The 20,760-nt window shown below is 39.3% G+C and overlaps 1 protein-coding gene across 1 annotated transcript; it reads left to right on the top strand.

The window, feature by feature from the left end:
- Nucleotides 1-694: 694 nt before the first annotated feature.
- Nucleotides 695-2,162, top strand: LOC104213890 (uncharacterized protein At5g39865-like). The gene has a single exon (XM_009763449.2). It carries the CDS (start codon nucleotides 841-843, stop codon nucleotides 1,975-1,977), a length of 1,137 nt encoding a protein of 378 aa, XP_009761751.1. The 5' UTR covers nucleotides 695-840; the 3' UTR covers nucleotides 1,978-2,162.
- Nucleotides 2,163-20,760: the final 18,598 nt, after the last annotated feature.

The following is a 20,760-nucleotide window of genomic DNA, read 5'->3' as shown; positions in this document are numbered from 1 at the left end:
ATGGAAGTCACTTTTTGGCCAATCACTCATTAGCTCGATTAATTTAGATTTATGTTATTAATTCAATATCTGGAAAAAAACGTTATCTTGAAGAATTGACCTTTAGTTAAAGTGAAATGAATTATATTAATTCCATCGCACCCCTCAATGATAGAGAAGATACAATGGCAGATCTACATGGAGACTTCTGAATGCTTAAACATCTATTGCTTTTACCAAATTTACATAGATAATTATCAAAATACTTTTAAATCTTGGATTCGCTGTTGAGAAGACACTATTGCTAATATGGGAAACGTGATTATATTTGTATCCCACCTAATTATATACTTGGAAATATCTTTTACATACATACACCAATTTACTTAAGTGTGGTCTTCCCTAGTTGAGGTGAGTAAGTTTAAGTTTCGTTTTTCTTTCTTGATCAAGAATTATTAGTATGAACTTTGAACCCTTTTATTCTAATACACAAATCGTCCCTTTTTAATTTCTTAGGAATAATATCAGATGTCACTGTTTATACATAGCCTATAAAGTAAGTGAATAAAGACAGAGCATAACACAAAAAACACATGTAATATTTAGCATAGTACTAGGTGCTAAGGGTGCATAATTTGCTACCATGCACCCTAAATCAGGATAATAATTCCTCCCCTCAATTAATTTTCAAATTTAAAAAGTACTACCACTCAACAGTTTCTAGCCGTTAAGACCAAAGCATCATCTTTCTCCTATCCCTCTGGGACTATCAGCAAAACAAGATTTTTGCTTCCCAATTTCTATTCTCCTTATCCCCAAATCCTGAATCTTTTTCCAAACCCCATTTTCAGATTTCAAGAAATGAAGGCCATGAAAGGAAAGCTACTCAAGAAATTGAAGACAATCAAAACAATTGGGTATTTAAAGCCAGAAAGAATCCTCCATTCAAATGCATCAGATGGGTATATTCAGTACACTTCACCACCTCATTCAAATTCTCAGTCTCACTTTCACTCTCCATTAACCCCAATTCAGGTCAATGAAAATCCCAAAAAGAATATTCAGAGCAGCGTACAAAAACAAGAACCTGAAATTATTGATGTTTCTGAGCTAATGAAAGATCTTGAGGATCAAGAAATGGAGCTCGACGACGAAATAGACGATAAAGAGAACATTAGACCTGATGTAAAGGTTAAAAAGTCTGAACCTTTGAAAGAAAATGTGGAGAATTTCAGCTCATTGAAGCCAAAAGTCGAGACTATTGATGAGAAAATTACTCCTTTTTCAGAACTTGATGTGTTGAATTTTAGGCGGCCGGATTTAGATTCAGGTACTCTTTTTGATCCAAATCTTCTAGCTGCATTTGAGGAAGCAGTAATGGTAGTGAAAGCTCAAGAAGCAGAAAGAAAAGCCAAGGTTGAGGAAAAGATTTTCAAACCACTAGAAGAAAAAAAAGAATTAGAAGAAGAAAATGAACCGCCTTTAAAAACTCGAAAAATTGAGGAAACTATAGACCCCTTATTAGAATTTGAAGAGAAGTGTCCACCTGGTGGATGTGATTCAGTAATCCTTTACACAACAGGCCTAAGAGGGATAAGAAAAACGTTCGAGGAATGTCATAGTATTCGATTTTTGTTAGAGAATTTTCGTGTTATATTTTTCGAGAGGGATATCTCTATGCATTCAGAGTTTAAGGAAGAACTATGGAGAATTTTGGATGGGAAAGTTGTGCCTCCAAGATTGTTTATTAAGGGAAGATATATTGGTGGAGCTGAAGAAGTATTGACATTACATGAACAAGGGAAACTTAGGCCATTACTTGAAGGAATTCCAATTGAACAATTTCAATGTCCATGTGAAGGTTGTGTTGGAATGAGGTTTATTGTGTGTTTTAAGTGTAATGGGAGTCAGAAAATTGTGGTTGAAGATGGGGTTGAGGCAATGAAATGCCCTGAATGTAATGAGAATGGATTGATTGTGTGTCCTTATTGTTGTTGAATAGTTATTCAATTGATTGTTTGTTCCTTTTTTGTATTTGCATTCTTTGTCTTTGTGTTTGAGTTAATCCTATTCCCAATACATATTTTGGTAGAAAGATTACTACCATTTCCAAGTGGGAAAGATAATAGTATTTGGTTTCTTGCCTTGTGTTTTCTTTTTGAGATTTTGGGCATGTTTGGTGTTTGGAGTGAAAAATGAAGCCTATTCATCTCATCTCTGTTTCCAACCTTTTATTTTATATATTATTCTCGACACCTCTTATTTAATCTTGCTATACGTCTAAACCTTCTCCCATTAATAGTTGGACTATTCAATGAGGTTCTTGTAGTTTTCATAGTCGAAAGAATTTTTTTTCTCACGGTTGGGTTGACGTTAGATTGTGGCAACTCTCAATATTTGGGCTGTGGAAACTATGTCTGTGTCCATTTTATTTGGGGGAACCCAAGTATTTTGCCTAAACAGATCAGTAAAAGGGAAGTGAAATTGGCTAGTAGATGCTTTTAGAATCAAGTTGGGGTTGCCCTTTAGAAAAAAGACCCTTGCCAAAGTAGAGTGAAGGCCGAGTAACCAACTTTAATACTTATAATGATAGAAATTAAGGGTCCATCAAACTGTATAGAGAACCAAGTTCTTTATTAGTTCTCACAGAACACACGCACACTGCAGAAAGTAAATGACACAATGGAGGTTTACGTGGAAAACTCCCAGCTCACGGGATCAAAAATCACGACCTACCCTTGTAGGATTTCAACTCCACTACTGAGCAAACTTTTAGATTACAACCTATTGTAACTTTGGAATTAACCTCTTAATCCCTCGCTAACTTGTAATAACTCTATTACAAGCCACTTTGTAATAACTCTATTACAAAGACTTACAACTCGACTAACTCTAGCCAAGACACAAACACAAGAGTTTATGATTTACAATTATTTCCTACACAATGCTTCTAACTAAGTTAAGTAGGAATTACAAGTAGAGTACTTTGACAAAAGTACAACACAACTAAAGACATGTGATAACTCAATACAGGGAATCAGTCCGTTGTTATGTTGTTCTTTGTTCTTGATGCCCTTGAGAGTCATTTGCAAGATTGATAGATGATTTGAGAGAATGCTTGATGAATTCTCTAATGTGAAACCTTTGTTTGATGTTAATAATTCATTTGTGACGTCACTTGAATGATGTAAGCAAGTTAGGTAAAGGGCATTTCCCATAAAGTGGACTGTTGCACTAGTTTCGCACTGTTGCGTGTGCAGGCGGCAACTTTACAGTTGGAACGGTAGACTTGTACAGTCACCATGGAAACCGATAGCTATCTGTTCCTTCTCCTGTTCCTTTGACTCTGAAGAGTTAGAAACAGGGATACACATATAACCTATCAAATAATACTCAAAAAATTGCAAAAACGTCCCACTTAAAATTCAAACCTATGGCATAAAGAAGTTTTTGAGTCATTTATGCCACTATACTAAAAGCTTTTCTTATGTCCAGATGATTCAAAAATGTAGAAAGATTGAATTCTATTAGCAATTTATTTAGACATAGGTAAAGACAAGTATTTATCTGTGCTTGTTTGTTTTTCATTGGCACTGTTGGAGAAGGACCACGTGTTTAACTTTATATTTACATAGCACCAGAAAGAGAGAGACTGAACGTTAATGATGTTCCATGGAATGTAGCTTTTCTTAGTCTTGTTTTATCTTTCGAAAATACCTTTTACAGCAAAAGTTTGAATATTCTAGTAAAAATAAAAGGAACTCATTTCGTGATTGATGTTATCTTTGGAAAATACCTTTTTTCTCAAATTATACTGAAGGTGCAATCTTAAGTAGTGCTTTCAATATATTAAAAAGTTGACGTTCCGTCTGCAATTTGATGTTAGACTTGTTCCTCGAAGGTGCGTATCCGAAACGTAAAAAGTCCTAATACGTCCTTGTACCATACAAGATTGAGCATATTTATCCTTCGTTAATACTTTGACATAGGGGTGGGCATAATACCGACCGAACCGAAAAAACCGGTCGAATCATGAATTTCGGTTTTCGATTTCGGTTTAATCGGTTTTTCGGTCGGTGCATGGTTTTAAAATTATTAATTTTCGATTTTTCGATGTGGTTTGCGATTTTTGTAAACTGAAAAATCGAAATTCACAGGTATTAATCCCAATACGCAATAACACAATACAACTACTGTTTCTTTCCTTCCAGCTCTTCAGCACAGACATATTATACTACACTTTGCTATTATCAAGAAAGAACTCCTTTCTTTACTCGTACTAGGAGTAATATTTTTTCCATACCTTTATTTAATATTCAATGAGGATCTTTTTCTTATCTTCTTTAGGCTTGCAGGCTTACTACTTATATAAACTCAACTATGTTTTCGAGGAACAGTTCATTAACAAAGAGTTCAGTTTAAATAAAAATTACCTAAAAAAAGAAGGGATAATTTTATTTTATTTTGGGTCAGAGAAAAGAAAGGATAATCATAATATCCAAACCGGAAGAACCACAAAACAAATGCGAAATCTCAAATCAACCTTCAAGCAACATTTGAAACCCATGTGACAAGTTCTAAAGTTTACCCAGCCTTAAATTTCTTCTTGCAGATCTCCATATCTCTAATCATCAGCAACATTTAGTTACCTTTTCACATATTTACTAAATAAAGATGACTAATCCATTTTTAAAAATCTCAGACTAGTTGTTATCAAATCTTTCGTTAAGAATTTCACAAATTAGGTTGCTTATAAGAACGATCAATGTACAATCTTTTATAGGAGGCTTCTGGGATTAGACTTCTAACCAATTCAATAAGATCAGTGTACAATCTTTTCTTAAAACCAGCATTTCCAGAGAAGCATAAAATTATTTTGAACCGCTTAAAATCGAATAAATAAACCGAAAATAACCGAACCGAACTTTGAAAAAACCGCACCGAACTGTAAATATTTTGGTTTGATTTGGTTATTAGTATTACAAAATCGAAAACAGATAAATCGAACCGTACTTTCATAATAACCGACCGAACCGACCGACGTCCACCCCTACTTTGACATATATATGTCCTTACCGTCACATATTAGGTCTATATATGCCCTTGTACTATACGAAATGGAGCATATTTGCCCTTCGTTAATACTTTAACTCATATATATCCTTATTGTCACATAGTTGGTCCATATATGCCCTTTTCGAAACGGAATCCACCCAGACTAATTAGCTCTTTCGATAACTATACTAAAGTGCATTAAAAACACTATTTCCTTTTTATTAGTTTTTTTTTCTTTACCTTTTTCTTTTCTTCTATTTTTTTCCTTTTTCTTTCTCCCATATCTGATTTTCCCATTGTTGATGTCTTCTCTATTTTTGTCTCCAATTTCATTTGATAAAATTCATAAATTCCTGCTAATTTTACTGTCACAAACCCCACAGGTTCTTCTGACTGGAAGGAAATGAAAATTATCGGAGAAATTTCTATCTTCATCAAATTAACTAAATTAGCACCACCGGAAAAAAAATCGGTGGTGTTAATTTGGTTAATTTTTTGTGGTGTTAATTTGGTTAATTTGGTGAAGGTAGAAATTTCTCCGACACTTTTCATCTCTTTCCGGTCAGAAGAACTTATGCGGTTTGTGATAGTAAAATTAGCAGGAATTTATGAGTTTTGTTAAATGAAATTGGTGACAAAAATAGAGAAGGCATCAACAATGGGAAATCAGATATGGGAAAAAGAAAAAGGAAAAGAAAAAAGAAGAAAGAAAAGAGAAAGATAAAGAAAAAATTAAAAAGTACTAATAATAAAAAGAAAATGGTGTTTGTAATGCACTTTAGTATAGTTAACGAAAAAGCTAATTAGTTTGGGTGGATTTCGTTTCGAAAATGGTATATATGGACCAACTATGTGATAACAAGAACATATATGAGCTAAAGTATTAACGAATGATAAATGTACTCAATTTCGTATAGTATAAGGGCATATATAGACCAACTATGTGATAGTAAGGGTATATATATATACCAAAATATTAAGGAAGGACAAATGTACTCAATTTCGTAGAGTACGATGACATATTAGGATCTTTTCCGTATCCCAAGTTGCGTTTTTACCATTAAAGGAAAACAGTTTCTGACACCACTGTTTATTGGAATGGCCCCCTCATTTTGCATTTTGCTTTTTGAGCTTGAACTTTCTCCTGTTTCGTTTTTATTTATTTGGTATTTGCTTTATTTATTATTTTCCTTTTTGTTTTTTCTTGCTCTTTTTTGTTTTTGTTTCTTGTTTTTCGGGAAAAGGATCAAATATGTCCCTCTACTATACAAAAAGGATTATATTTATCCTTCATTATGTTTTCGTTCAAAAATACCCTCGATATTAGTCTAATGGCTTAAATATACCCCTCTTCTATTAGAGTTGTCCAAGGTGGATACCCAATCTCATATGCCATTATAACTTGATGACATGGATACCATGTGGCATGCCATCTCATCAGCCCCCACCCATGTTACCCCCTCTCTCAACTTCTTCTTTCACCACTAACACTTTCTCTCCTTTTACCACTAATGAGCTTAAAGTTACTTATTATTTATGCCCACTTTGCGTCTTTGTTTTAGCTGATTCGATAGAGATTTGGTTTGATTTGTGTCTAATATATTGTCTTTCAGTGCAGTTGACGCAGAGGGGATCAGTGGACGAATAGTACACTTAATGGAAGAAAAAAGAGTTGAGCAAGAGGAAATCCCAGGTGCGCAGCCACGCACAAGCAACCCCCGGTGCGCACTTGAGCGTGCAAGTGGCACAGAACTCTGACAGAGGTGCGCATCCATGAGCGCGGTCATACCTCCAGGTGCGCGGTTACGCACGTGCGCCTCCGAAAATTTGACCCAGGCCTATTTTTGTAATTTGGAGGCAACCTTTTTGGCCTATATGAAGCCTAGCTCGTCTAAAAAACAAGGCATCTGGGATTTTGGAGCAACTTTTAGAGAGAATAAGGCAAGGAAACAACCGAGACTCTAATTACTTTATCCAATTCATTCAATACGGAAGTTTGTTTGATTTTGAAAATTGTAATGGTTTCGAGTTCTCCTAATACTCTTGTGATGAACGACTTCTCTACTATGGAGTAATCTTTTTTAGGGTTATTGACAAATTGTCACTCACAATTGAGAATCTTATTTTTTATTCTTAATTAGTTAATAACTCAAATTAAGAGGATGATTTTCTTGAATAGTGTTAAGCTGAAGATTTCTTTGAGCATTATTTAACCCAATCCCTATGGAGACGATTTAATAATATACTATCTTTGACTAGCGAGCCTAAGTTTTATACACCAATTTTGCGCTCGTCAAATTTTGGAGTCATTACCGGAGATTGACGATTATTATTGTTGTAATTTTTGGTGCTAATTTAGGAACAATTTTATGTTATTTTCCTTTTTTTACGCTCTTCTTATCTGTGTGCACGCAACAAGTTAAGTTCAGTAGTGTATGACTCGATCCTCCTCCAAGAAATTGGTGCCATACAATCCAGAATTAGACAAGCATCTGCGGTAGTTGAGAAAGGAAAAAGAATCAAGTGGATCATTGTTGGGTTAGACTTCGACTCAAAATACAATGGTGAACAACGAAACGGATGTGAACCTAGCTGCGAGAGAGGCAGCTCAACAACAGGCTGTACAGTTAGTAGTTGAAGAAGCCCTTAGAGTTGCTGATGAAATAGTCGAAGAGGATAGAAGGTTCAATCTCAACCGAACCATGGTCGAAGTTGAATTTGAAAATGCAGCTCCCAGGCTTAGGAGGTCTCTAGAAGATTATGCCAGACCAGTGTACAACCAGCAAAAATCTAGTGTGAGGCCCCCACACATTGATGCCAACAATTTTGAACTCAAGTAGGGATTCATCTAAACCATTTAGAGCAACTGCATATTCAGAGGCAAACCCAATGAAGACTGGACTTCGACGAAATCATGAATACATTCCTCTATAATGGAGCATCACATGATGCCATCTGCCTTAGAATATTCTCTTTCTCACTTAAGGATGATAGAGAGCAATGGTTAAGAAGTTTACCCACAGGGTCAATCCGTACATGGGAGGAGATGACTACCAAGTTCTTAGAAAAATATTTCTCTGCTGCTAAGACTGGACGGATAAGGAAGGAGATTCACAATTTAAGCCAAGGAGAAGGGGAGAAAATGTTCGAGGCATGGGAAAGATTTAAGGAGATATTGCAAAGGTGCCCTCACAACGGAATAGAGCAATAAATGCAACTCCAAGATTTCTGGAACGGGTCAAACCCATCAGCAAGGAGATTGCTGAATAGTGCGGTTGCAGGCCCCCTGATGAAGAATACTCCAAAAGAGATTGTCACACTTCTAAATGAAATATCTTTAAACGCAGAAATGGTCCTCTGACCAAGGGGATCGAAGAAGATCAGCAGGGATGCACCAAATAGAATCTTCTGTAGCAATGCAAGCCCAAATTGCAGCTATGGCTAAGGAAAACAAGCAACTGACGATTGCTCAAGTGCAAAATCAACTACAGGTGGAATGGGACATCTGTGGAATGGGACACTCAACTCATGAGTGTCAAACCTTCACTGCAGAAGAAGAAATTAAGGCTTTGGGGAATTTCAACAGAGGCTACTACCAAGGGGGTAGTAATTTCAATTTTATGGGACAGAGACATACGGGGTTCTCATGGAGATCTTCAAATGGTATCTTGAACTCATGGCAGTAGTAAAATCTCAGAGCACCAGTGCAAGGACCTCCTGGCTTCCAGAACCAACAAAGGCAACCGTATTAGCCTCCACATCCCAACAACTCGAGTTTAGAAGATCTAATGAATGCATTCATAAATAAATCAGATGAGAAACTTGAGACTTAAGGAACAACAATCCGGGAGCAAGGAACAACCATTCGGAATCTAGAAAGACAAATGGGGCAACTCACATCATTATTATCAGAAAGGGCTCCGGGGACTTCGCCGGCAGACACTGAGAAGAATCCAAAAAAGACGATCAAGGCCGTGTCTCTCAGGAATGGGAAAACATTAGCAGAGCCCATTACAAAACCAAGGGTTGAGAATGTGATCAACTCAACCAAGATAGCAGGAGAATAGAAAATTGTTGAATCTTTGGCTAAGGAGGATATCAGTAGCAAGAAGGTTGATGAGCAGAAATTAAGTAGCGTAGTTGAGGAAAGCAAACACATGTCAGTGTCCTTTCCCTCAGAAGATAAAGCGGGAGAAGCTAGATAAATGCTTTGGAAAATTATTGGAGATGCTAAAACAGTTGTATGTGAACATCCTATTCATCGAGGTGCTCACCCAGAAGCCTGCCTATGCCAAATTCCTGAGTAAATCCAATCAAGTAAAAAGAAGCTTGAGGAAATGAAAGTGGTCAAACTCCATGCACACTGCAGTTCCATTCTACAAAACAAAATTCCTCAAAAATGTGGGGATCCTGGCAGCTTCATTATACCTTGCTCATTAGGGAGCGAAAATTTTGACAAGGCCTTGTGCGACTCAGGTGCATCTATTAACTTGATGCCATTATCGGTGTTCAAGAAATTAGAAGGAGAACTAGGAATGATCAAATTTGTGCCGGTATCTTTGCAACTGGCTGATCAGATCACAATCATACCGGAGGGCATAATCGAGGACATTCTGGTGAGGGTGGACAAATTTGTCTTCCCAATAGACTTCATTGTAGTAGACATAGAAGTGAATAAGGAGGTATCTCTAATCTTGGGGAGACCATTCCTTTGCACTGGCCGGGCTATTCTTGATATATATGAAGGTCAACTCATGCTACGAGTAGAAAACAAAAAAGTGGTGTTTCAAATGAAGAGATTGATGAAATACCCATGTAATAAGGCATTTGCCTATGCTTGTTTCAAACTGGACGTGGTATGAGAGTTAGCTGAATAACACAAGCTGGACAAGCTGGTAAGTGATTCATTCGAAAGATACATTAGTCAATCGAGTACAGCAAAGGATGAAGATCCTCAAATCAAGAAGGAATCTGAGGCATTGGAACATTAAAACCATGTGGTAGATGAAGAAGAATTTGAGAAAGAAAGGATCAAGCCAAAGCTGGAATTGAAAGTACTCCCGATACATTTGAAATATGCTTTTTTGGAGATTAATAATTTTCCTGCGATTAATGTTGCTGATTTGGCAGGTGAACAGGAACACATGCTAGTGGAGTTGGAGCAATCGGTTGGAACATAGCCAATATTCAAGGAATTAGCCCCGCAATCTACATGCACAAAATTTTGTTGGAAGAAGGGAGAAAACCGGTAGTACAGCCCAACACAAATTGAATAAAAAATTTGAGGAGGTGGTACAGAAAAAGATACTCAAGCTGCTGGATGCTGGTATAATATTTTTCATCTCTGACAGCCAATGGATCAGTCTCATACAGGTTCTATTGAAAAAATGGGGCATGACGGTGGTCAAAAACGAGGACAACGAGCTAATTCCTACCAGAACAGTTATTGGTTGGAGGATGTGCATAAACTATAGAAGGCTGAATGATGCAACAAGGAAAGATCACTTTCCTCTTCCCTTCATTGATCAGATGTTGGAGAAGGTGGCCGGGCGTGAATATTACTACTTCTTAGATGGATATTCAGAGTACAATCAAATACCCATTGCTCCTGAAGATGTTGAAAAAACCACATTTACCTGCTCTTCCGGAATCTTTGCATACCGAAGAAAGCCTTTCGGACTTTGCAATGCACCAACTACTTTTTAGAGGTGCATGATGTCAATCTTTTCAAATTTGAATGGGAAGTGTCTAAAGGTGTTCATGGATGACTTTACTCTATTTGGAGATGACTTCAAGGATTGCTTGAGGAATCTCGAACTTGCACTGAAACGATGTGAAGACACTGACCTAGTACTCAACTGGGAAAAGTGTCACTTCATGATTAAGGAAGGTATAGTCTTGGGGAGTAAGTCACAGCCGAATGTATTGAGGCCGATAGAGCTAAAGTAGATATGATTGCTAAGCTCCCACCATTAATTTCAATGAATAGAATCATAAGCTTTTTGAGCAATATATGGTTTTATAGAAGGTTAATCAAGAATTTCTCCAGCATTACCAAGCCTTAAAAACATTACTTGCCAAGGATGTGAAATTTTTGTTTGATGTAAAGTACCTCTGAGCGTTCGAACTGATAAAGGAAAAGCTAATAAGTACTCCTATAATAGTGACTACTAACTGAAATGAAACCTTTGACATCATTTGCGATGCCAGTGATATGGCAGTGGGAGCAGTGCTGGGGCAGAGGAGAAATAAAATGTTCAGACCCATTTACTATGAAAGATGGACCTTGAATGATGCTTAGGTGAACTATGTTGCCACAGAGAAGGAGTTTTTTGCAATTGTCTTTGCTTTCGACAAGTTCAGATCCTATCTAGTAGGTGATCGCAGCCTACTCCGCACTACTAAAAAGTAGGAAGAGAGGGTCGTAATAGCTTTTACCCGATTTGTGGGTCGGGATCAATTTTTACAGGGAGCTAGGAATGGAGTCGAGTATCTATTTAGAGTGAAATTGTGTATTTGTTCCAAATATCACTTCCAATCATTTTTTGTTTTTCTTTAACAAACTACTATTATCAACTACTAATTATAAATGCAACTAGATTATGCTCAACGAGAATTGCTAAAAGTTGTATCTAATGGATAAAAAGGCACTAGAGTAGTGACTTTCACCTAGGTGGCTAATTGACGGGTAATTGCTTCTAAGGCACGATTGACATGATTGGAGAAATATGCTATAACTGCTGCACGATTTTACTCATATGTCTCGGTAGAGAGAGTGATTTTGCCCAATTGACTTTCTCAAGACCAAATGGGTTGGCAAATTTGCTCAAGCAACTAGGGTTCAAGTCGGGTAATTACTCTCTCGAGGTTTAACCCTTTAATTGGGACTATCAATTCTCTTGAGTCCATCCCAAATCCTTGTTGGGTCAATTTTGGAGACTTAGGCTCTCTTTCTCAAGAAGAGCCAAGTCAACTTAGCACAAACCAATGTTTGCAACCATCAATTCATAAATTAAACCATAAAATTGACCCAAATAACAAACACATATAGTCAATCTAGCCCTAAATCACAATACCCACCAATTACCCACACTAAGGTTGAGCCACAACCCTAGCTAATGAGTTTAGTTACTTATGCTTGAAGAGAAGAACGGAGAAATAGATGAAGATAAAGGCATATTAATTAAACACTAAAGTAAATACAGAGATTCTATCGTTAAAACTAAGTTAAAATGCCCAAAATGGCTATAGATGGTCTTCTCACGAGCGCAACTCAGTTCAGAAATTAGTTGATACCCTAAAAATGAAAAAAGGTTCTATTTATACTAAGCTGGAAAAACTGGACAAAAATGCTCCTGCGGGGTCAGTACGGACCACACAAAATGATGTGCGGCCGCACTAGGCTCTTGACTCTGCAATTTCAACTCTCTGAACCCAGGCTTCACGGACCGCGCAGAATGGATTGCGGACCACACAGGCTTGAACCTTGGCACTTAACATCTCTCTGAAATTTGCTTCCGCGGACCGCATAAAATGGTAGTGCAGCCGCGGTGTCTTCAGTGCGGACCGCACAATATGTACTGCAGCCGCACTGCTTTAATGCCTTCAAATCCAGCTCTCTGAATCTCCCTAGTGTGGACTGCACAAAGTGTAGTGCGGCCGCACTAGGCTTATTTGTCCCGAGTTGTCTTGTCTTTGGTACTTGTGCAGGTTTCACTCCTTTTGAGCCGATGTTGACATCTCGTCACTTTGTTGATCAAACCTGCAATCAAGCACAACTTATGAGCCTTTTGGGACTATTTTATAAGAATTTATAATCAAAGTGTAAGCAAGAAGGAGCATGAAACACGTCAAAATCCCTAGTTATCAACTCCCCCAAACGTAAGCTTTTGCTTGTCCTCAAGCAAACAAAATAAGACCCACCCCTTAAGGAAAAATCCAAGAATTTTCAGATGTCCTAAAGTAACCTCAACTAGCATCAATTGGGACTAACAATTGCCCTCAATACAAATGAATCATTAACAACATTTAACCCTTGAAAAACCATGGATCAAGTGTGACACAAGAGCATCAAGAGTTGACTCATTACATCAAAGAACTCTTTCAATTACTTTGGTCATTGTGGAACCCAAACTCACACATCCTCAACTCTCCCTAAGCAAATCTCACCTTTTAGAATATTGGCACACAAACCGAGGTTAATAAAAATTCACTCATCTCTCTCAAGAAAAGGTCACAAGTCCGGCTCTAAGTACCATATGCTTGCCCCTCATGTGAGTATCCACTAATGTAAGCATCATTCAACTCAAGATCAAATAGGGCTTTTGTGGAGTCATTGTGAAGACTTTTGGTTTAGGGCAGGGAATGTTTTGATCTAAGTGAGTTCCATCTTCCCTCAAGCACTTCTTTTGATTCATTCGGCATACATTCTCTTGACTCTTTGAGTCATCTCACCTCTTTCTAAGGGGTTAGAGGGATGCATTGTCACTCTTTCTTATGCAATTCAAACCGTTTCTCCTTTTTCAACTTTCCACACCTTTCATTCTTTTGCTTTTCTTGAATCCCTTTTTATTCTTTTTTCACATTGAGCATTTTTTTTGTCTTTTGCTTTTCTTTCTTTTTCATTGCCTTTCCTTTTCTTCATTTTTGTGCCTTTTACCACTTTGTTTCCACCCTCGTCTCTCCTCCCAAACTTATACTTTTGCCATGTGCTCAAGGAAAGATTGGGTGCTAAGAGAGGGTATCTTTTAGAATGGGTATAGGCTTGTCTCATGGTTTTTTAAAGAAAAAGGTCTAAGGCTCAAAAGGGTTAACTAAGGATCATATCATTGGTATGCTATGGAATTTTTCAAGCTATTATTTGGATCAAGGAGGGCCTATAATCACGTCTCAAGTCAAAATTCACTTAGGATTTCGCCTCAACAAACATTCGGGGCAAGTTCTAGACCAATGGCTCGGGACTTGGATTTGCAATTCAATTACTCACCACACAAGCTAAAGGATCGCTAAAGACATAGAGTCGGGGGCCCACAACGACCTTAGATACGATTTGAGCACACAATGGTCCCAAAAAACCACTTGATGATTATCAGTCAACACAAGAGTCTCAAGGTCACAACTTTCACCATACTAACACAACATTTTGTCTTTGACCATGGGATCAAAGGCAAATGTGCTAGGCCTAAGTGAAGCTTTACTTGAGGTATCCTTAACTATAAACTACTAAAAACAAAAACAAAAACGGACTCAAACCCTTAAGAAGGTTGTCACGCCATCCATCATTGGGAAGAGCCACCCGATTCACACAACACTCCACATTTGGAAAGAACCATGGTATTGAGAAAACCAAAGGCTTATTGAAAACGTCCAAAACAAAACAAAAGCTACGAACATAAATAAGAAGCTAAAAACGGAAAATTTTTGCGACAAAAATAGAACGAATATATACAATAGGGGATTTGAATATACAATGGGGATGAATATATACAATGATGTAACTTTATATACAGACCCAAAGAAAGATGAAAAATGCGATAAAAGTAACTAAATATCAAATTATATACAGACCAAATGTGAAAATCAAGAAAGCATAAAATGAATCAATATATACAGTCATCCAAAAATGTATGGCGCACCCCCTCAAATAAAAGCTGGCATTGTCCCCAATGCCAACTAGTCCAAATAAGCATAAAAATAATAGAAAAAGGATATGAAGACTCCCTAAGTCCTGTCGGTCTGCATAGGATCATGGATGGTCCCTGGGTCCTCTGTGTGCTCTGGAACCTCAAACTGGTTCCCGGTGTCTTGTTGCTCAGCTGCTGGGACTTGGGCCTGGACCTGGACAGGCTCTGGATCTGGTACACCCATTGGCTGACTGGAGGAAGTCTCTGCTGGGTCCGCCAACTGGATGATAGCATCATCGGCTCTAGGAATCATCCTCTTCCTCTTTGGAGGTCGTTGTGACTACTCTAGCTGTGGCTCAGCTGCTGGAACTAGGTCCTCAAACAATAGGTCTAAAGGCAGTTGGTCTGCCTTCATCTTGTCAACATCCGCCCGCAGCTCCTTCACGAACTCCTTGGAGGCCCGTGTCTTTCGCAGCTTCTTATGCTCCTTAGCAAGCTCCTTGAGAACCTTGCTCTGCGAATCAACTGCATTTGCCAATGCATCCTGGGTAGTGAGTATTTTCTTCTGGTTATCAAGAATCTCTTTCAAAGCATCCTCAATGGATTGTGGGACTTGTGCTGGCTGAGGTGCCGACTGAGCTGCAATAGTAGTGGTTAAGGTGGACAACTTGGATAAAGCAGTATACATCCAGTTGTTGATACTCTGAAACGTCTGACTCAGTCGGTGGGAAGTGATAGGATGGGCCCAAGAAGATGGGATCTCTGGGCCTGCTGATGTGGAAGGGCCAGGAGGCATCTCAGCAGAAGTGGAGGCAGGCTCAGTGGGGGCCTCTACCGCAACTGGCTCTTCAGATTGGCCAGTTGGGGCAAAATCAGGGGCTTTGTAGTTCTTATCCTTGGGGTTGTCATTCCCATTCATGCTATACCAGGAGAACGGGGTCGTCGCCTTGACCTTGATGTCATATGGCCTCTTGTCCACCCCAAGTTCCGAAAGTACATAGTGAGGGTGCTAGGGAAAGGATAGTTCCGTTCATGCTCGGCACCCACTATAGAAATGATTCGGGATATCACATTCTCCACATTGATGGGGTACCCTGCCATAATGGAAGCAACCAAAATAGCCCGGTAGAGAGGAAGAGTCTGGTCATGGGTAGTAGGATCTAACCGGCTGCACACAAATGTCTCCCAGCCCCTCGCCTCAAAGTTTAGGGTCCTCCATAGTATTTTAACCCCAACAGTCAACCACTCCGTAACGGTACCTGGGATTGCCAAGTACTGAGATAACCATGGATGAACCTCCTCGCCCATCTCCAGCTTTGCCATATAAAGAGACTTATCTTCCTCATTGAAACCCAGGTATTCGTTGAACGACTTCCCGTCAAACAACACCTTGAGGTTCCGAACCTTGGTCACTTTGGAACCCTTTACAATGTGGGCTACATTACAATAGAACTCTTTGACCAAATGTTCATTGGCATCCACACAGTCATCTAAGAAGTGCTCCCAACCCACTCTCGTTCTGAACTGTCTATGCATGTCAGGGTTGTGGGGTAAAATATCTCTGTCAATGAAACTCCGCTCCGATATCAATTTTCTCACTGGCCACCACTCCCTAAACTTGTGATACGCCACCTGGCTCACAAACCTATCCTCCCAAACATCGGGCTTTCTAGTTCGGGCAATGCCTCTAACCTGAGGCTCACCAACCTCAGCTACCTCTTCAACCCCTTACATTTCCTTCTCACCTTCGTCTGCGCCTCCCTAGATAATGAAGCTGTGGGAGAGGTAGAGTATTCACTACTGCCGGCTGCTGAGCCCTCAGACGACTCAGTAGAAACATGCTCTGGTGCTTGGGCAGTGGGTGATAATGGAGGAATGTCATTTGTCAATCTGAAACTTGAGTGGAAATGTGTTGGTACTAAGTCTGAAGAAATATCTTGGGAGGGCACATACTCACTCCCCGATAGATCACATGCTCTATCAGCTTCCTTAATTGCCTTTCTCATCTTCTTTATGTTTTGACGAGATTGGAGAGTGAGTTTAACCAATCTCTGCTTCCCTCTCTGGGAAGATTCACCTCTGTCGGGTTATTTTTAGTATAGTGGTAAGTATTCCCGCTTGTCACGCGGGTGACTCGGGTTCGATCCCCGGCAACGGCGCCAAAAAGTGATAGCAGCCTACTCCGTACAACTAACAAGCAGGATAAGAGGGTCGCAATAGCTTTTACCCGATTTGTGGGTCGGGATCGATTTCCACAGGGAACTAGAAATGGAGTCGAGTATCTATTTAGAGTGGAATTGTGTTGTTGTTCCAAATATCACTTCCAATCATTTTTTATTTTTCTTTAACAAACTACTATTATCAACTACTAATTATAAATGCAACTAGATTATGCTAAATGAGAATTGCTAAAAGTTGTATGTAATGGATAAAAAGGCACTAGGGTAGTGACTTTCACCTAGGTGGCTAATTGACGGGTAATTACTTCTAAGGCACGATTGACATGATTGGAGAAATATGCTATAACTGCTGCACGATTTTACTCATATGTCTCGGTAGAGAGAGTGATTTTGCCCAATTGACTTTTTCAAGACCAAATGGGTTGGCAAATTTGCTCAAGCAACTAGGGTTCAAGTCGGGTAATTACTCTCTCGAGGTTTAACCCTTTAATTGGGACTATCAATTCTCTTGAGTCCATCCCAAATCCTTGTTGGGTCAATTTTGGAGACTTAGGCTCTCTTTCTCAAGAAGAGCCAAGTCAACTTAGCACAAACCAATGTTTGCAACCATCAATTCATAAATTAAACCATAAAATTGACCCAAATAACAAACACATATAGTCAATCTAGCCCTAAATCACAATACCCACCAATTACCCACACTAAGGTTGAGCCACAACCCTAGCTAATGGGTTTAGCTACTTATGCTTGAAGAGAAGAACGGAGAAATAGATGAAGATAAAGGCATATTAATTAAACACTAAAGTAAATACAGAGATTCTATCGTTAAAACTAAGTTAAAATGCCCAAAATGGCTACAAATGGTCTTCTCACGAGCGCAGCTCAGTTCAAAAATTAGCTGATATCCTAAAAATGGAAAAATATTCTATTTATACTAAGCTAGAAAAACTGGACAAAAATGCCCCTGCGGGGTCAGTGCGGACCGCACAAAATGGTGTGCGGCCGCACTAGGCTTTTGACTCTGCAATTTCAACTCTCTGAACCCAGGCTCCGCGGACCGCACAGAATGGACCGCGGCCATGGAGTCTTCCAATGCGGTCCGCGTAGAATGGACTGCGGACCGCACAGATTTGAACCTTAGCACTTGACATCTCTCTGAAGTTTGCTTCCGCAGATCACATAAAATGGTAGTGTGGCCGTAGTGCCTTCAGTACGGACCACACAATATGTACTACGACCGCACTGCTTTGATGCCTTCAAATCCAGCTCTCTAAATCCCCCTAGTGTGAACCGCACAAAGTGTAGTGCGGCCTCAGTAGGCCTGTTTGTCTTGAGTTGTCTTGTCTTTGGTACTTGTGTAGGTTTCACTCCTTTTGAGATGATCTTTGATATCTCGTCACTTTATTAATCAAACCTATGAGCCTTGTGGAACTATTTTGTAAGAATTTATAATCAAAGCGTAAGCAAAAGGAGCATGAAACACGTCAAAATCCCTAGTTATCAGTAGGAAGCAAGGTGATAGTGCATACTAATCAATCAGCACTAAAGTATTTGCTGAGCAAGAAAGAGTCCAAACCGCATCTGATGCGGTAGGTATTGTTGCTGTAAGAGTTTGATCTTGAAATCAAAGACAGGAAGGGCCCAGAAAATCAAGTGGCTAACCACTTGTCGCGATTGGAGAAACCACCTATTGAAGTGGTGGACATTCGGGAAAAGGTCCCAGATAAGCAGATTTTTTCCATTGTAGTGGTCTCTGATAGACTCCATGGTAAGCTGACATAGCCAACTTTTTGGCTAGTGGATGTCTACCACATGACTTGACCTCCGACCAGAAGAAGAAGTTGCAAAGCGAGGTAAAAAGTTACTTCTGGAATGACCCATTTTTGTTTAAATTGTGTGCAGATGGTGTAATTCGGAGATGCGTACCAGAAGGGGAAATGGGAAGTACATTGTTCCATTTTCATGATGGAGCAGCTGGAGGACACTATGGAGGAAATAGGACAAAGGCGAAGGTCATGGAGGCCGGGTTGTACTGGCTATCCCTGTACAAGGACGCAAGATCTTACATGGTTGCATGTGACAAGTGCCAACTGACAGGTAACATTAGTAAGAGTGACAAGATGCTCCTGAATTCCATTTTGGTATGTGAAATCTTCGATGTCTGGGGCATCAACTTCATGGGTCCCTTATCATCGTCCCATTCCTATGAGTACATCCTAGTGGTCGTTGACTACATCTCCAAGTGGGTCGAGGCAATCCCCACTAGGACAAATGATGCTCGGGTAGTATGTGAATTTCTTTGGAAGAATATTTTCAACTGTTTTGGAACTCCTTGAGTCATCGTTAGTGACAATAGGTCACATTTTATCAATAAATAATTTGCCACTCTACTGTCTAAATATGGGATAACTCATGAAATAGGAACCCCATATCATGCTCAAACTAGTGGGCATGTAGAAGTAGCTAACCTTGAACGCAAAAGAATTCTAGAAAAAATGGTTAGTGCTTCGAGAACGAATTGGTCAGTAAAGTAAGATGAAGCTTTATAGCGTTATAGAACAACGTTTAAAACAATCATAGGGACTTCACCCTTCAAGTTGGTATATGGAAAGCCATGTCACTTACCTGTAGAGATATAGCATAAGGTTTATTGGGAAATTAAATGGCTTAATCTTGATCTTAGTCTTGCAGGAGAGCACAGAATGTCACAGGTGAATGAGCTGGAGGAATTCAGATTGGACACGTATGAGAATACGCAAATTTTCAAGGAAAAGATGAAGAAATGGAATGACCGTCTGATTAAACCGAAGGAATTTCATGAAGGGAAAAAGGTCTTACTATACAATAGTAGACTCAGATTGTCCCCCAGAAAATTTAAGTCTAGATGGACGAGACCGTATGTGGTGAAACATGTATCACCATATGGGGCGATTGAGATCCAGAACATGAACAGTACGGAGAGTTTCAAAGTGAATGGACACAGGCTAAAACCATATCTTGCTGAAGGATTTGCTCAACAATCCTCGAGCATCATAATCAGTTGAGGATGCCTGGTTAAGTCAAGCTGACATCTATAACTCAGAACTACCTATAACTCTTCTACTAGCTTAAATTTTCCCTTATGTTTCTTTCTTTTTTGTAGCGTAGATTAGGTAAAAGTTAGTGTATATTATGACTTGGTGGTTGCAGGAAGGTACATATTACGGAAGGTAGGAATTGATGCTTTGAAAAGGTGCCTTGCACGTGTATAAGTGCGACCACGCACTTGGAAGGGTGCACCGCACATGTGATCGCGCATAATATGGTGTCATCCAAAGCTTGAACATGCGCGGCCATGTACCTAGAAGGAGGACCGCGCATCCGACCGCGCACAGGTAAGTACTCTGCCCCTTTTTAGTTCCGCCCCCCCCCCCAACCCCCCTTCTAATCTTTCCCCCTTTTCTCTCCTCTTTTACTAAAGCTAACCCTAACCTGCCCCTCTCCCTTCTCTCTCTCTCTACATCCAAACACACACCCACTCCCTTACTCTCTTCTTTCCCCCTTCCTCAAGATTACTTCTTCCAAGTGACCCCTCAGTTATGTAACTTGATTTTTCCTTGTTTTTTCCTTTTTCCTTATTTTTTGTAGTTCTTTCTTTTTCTTTTTCTTGTGGGGTTGAAGATTTAATTTACCATGGGTACTGAGAGTATGGTTGCTAGGTAGTGGAATTGGTATGTATGTAGGCCACCTAGGGCTAAAATTGCTTTGGAGGGAATATGAGCAGCTTTGCATATCAAGTGTTTGTGTAAATGCCACAATGAGGTTGAGATGTGTACTCTTGATTCTGTTGCTCACCCGATACTAATCCGTGTACTTAATTTGGGTGAACTGATAATGAGGGTATATTCTCCTGATTGCGGATGGGTCCTTCCCATGGATAGGAG

The sequence above is a fragment of the Nicotiana sylvestris genome, chromosome 5 (assembly GCF_000393655.2).
Source record: "Nicotiana sylvestris chromosome 5, ASM39365v2, whole genome shotgun sequence".
Lineage (NCBI taxonomy): Eukaryota > Viridiplantae > Streptophyta > Magnoliopsida > Solanales > Solanaceae > Nicotiana > Nicotiana sylvestris.
Note: the sequence above shows the minus strand (reverse complement) of the source record. Positions and strands in the feature narration are given on the sequence as shown.

Excerpts from the sequence above, each read along its gene's own strand:
- LOC104213890 (XM_009763449.2), top strand. The coding sequence starts at position 841 with ATGAAGGCCATGAAAGGAAAGCTACTCAAGAAATTGAAGACAATCAAA.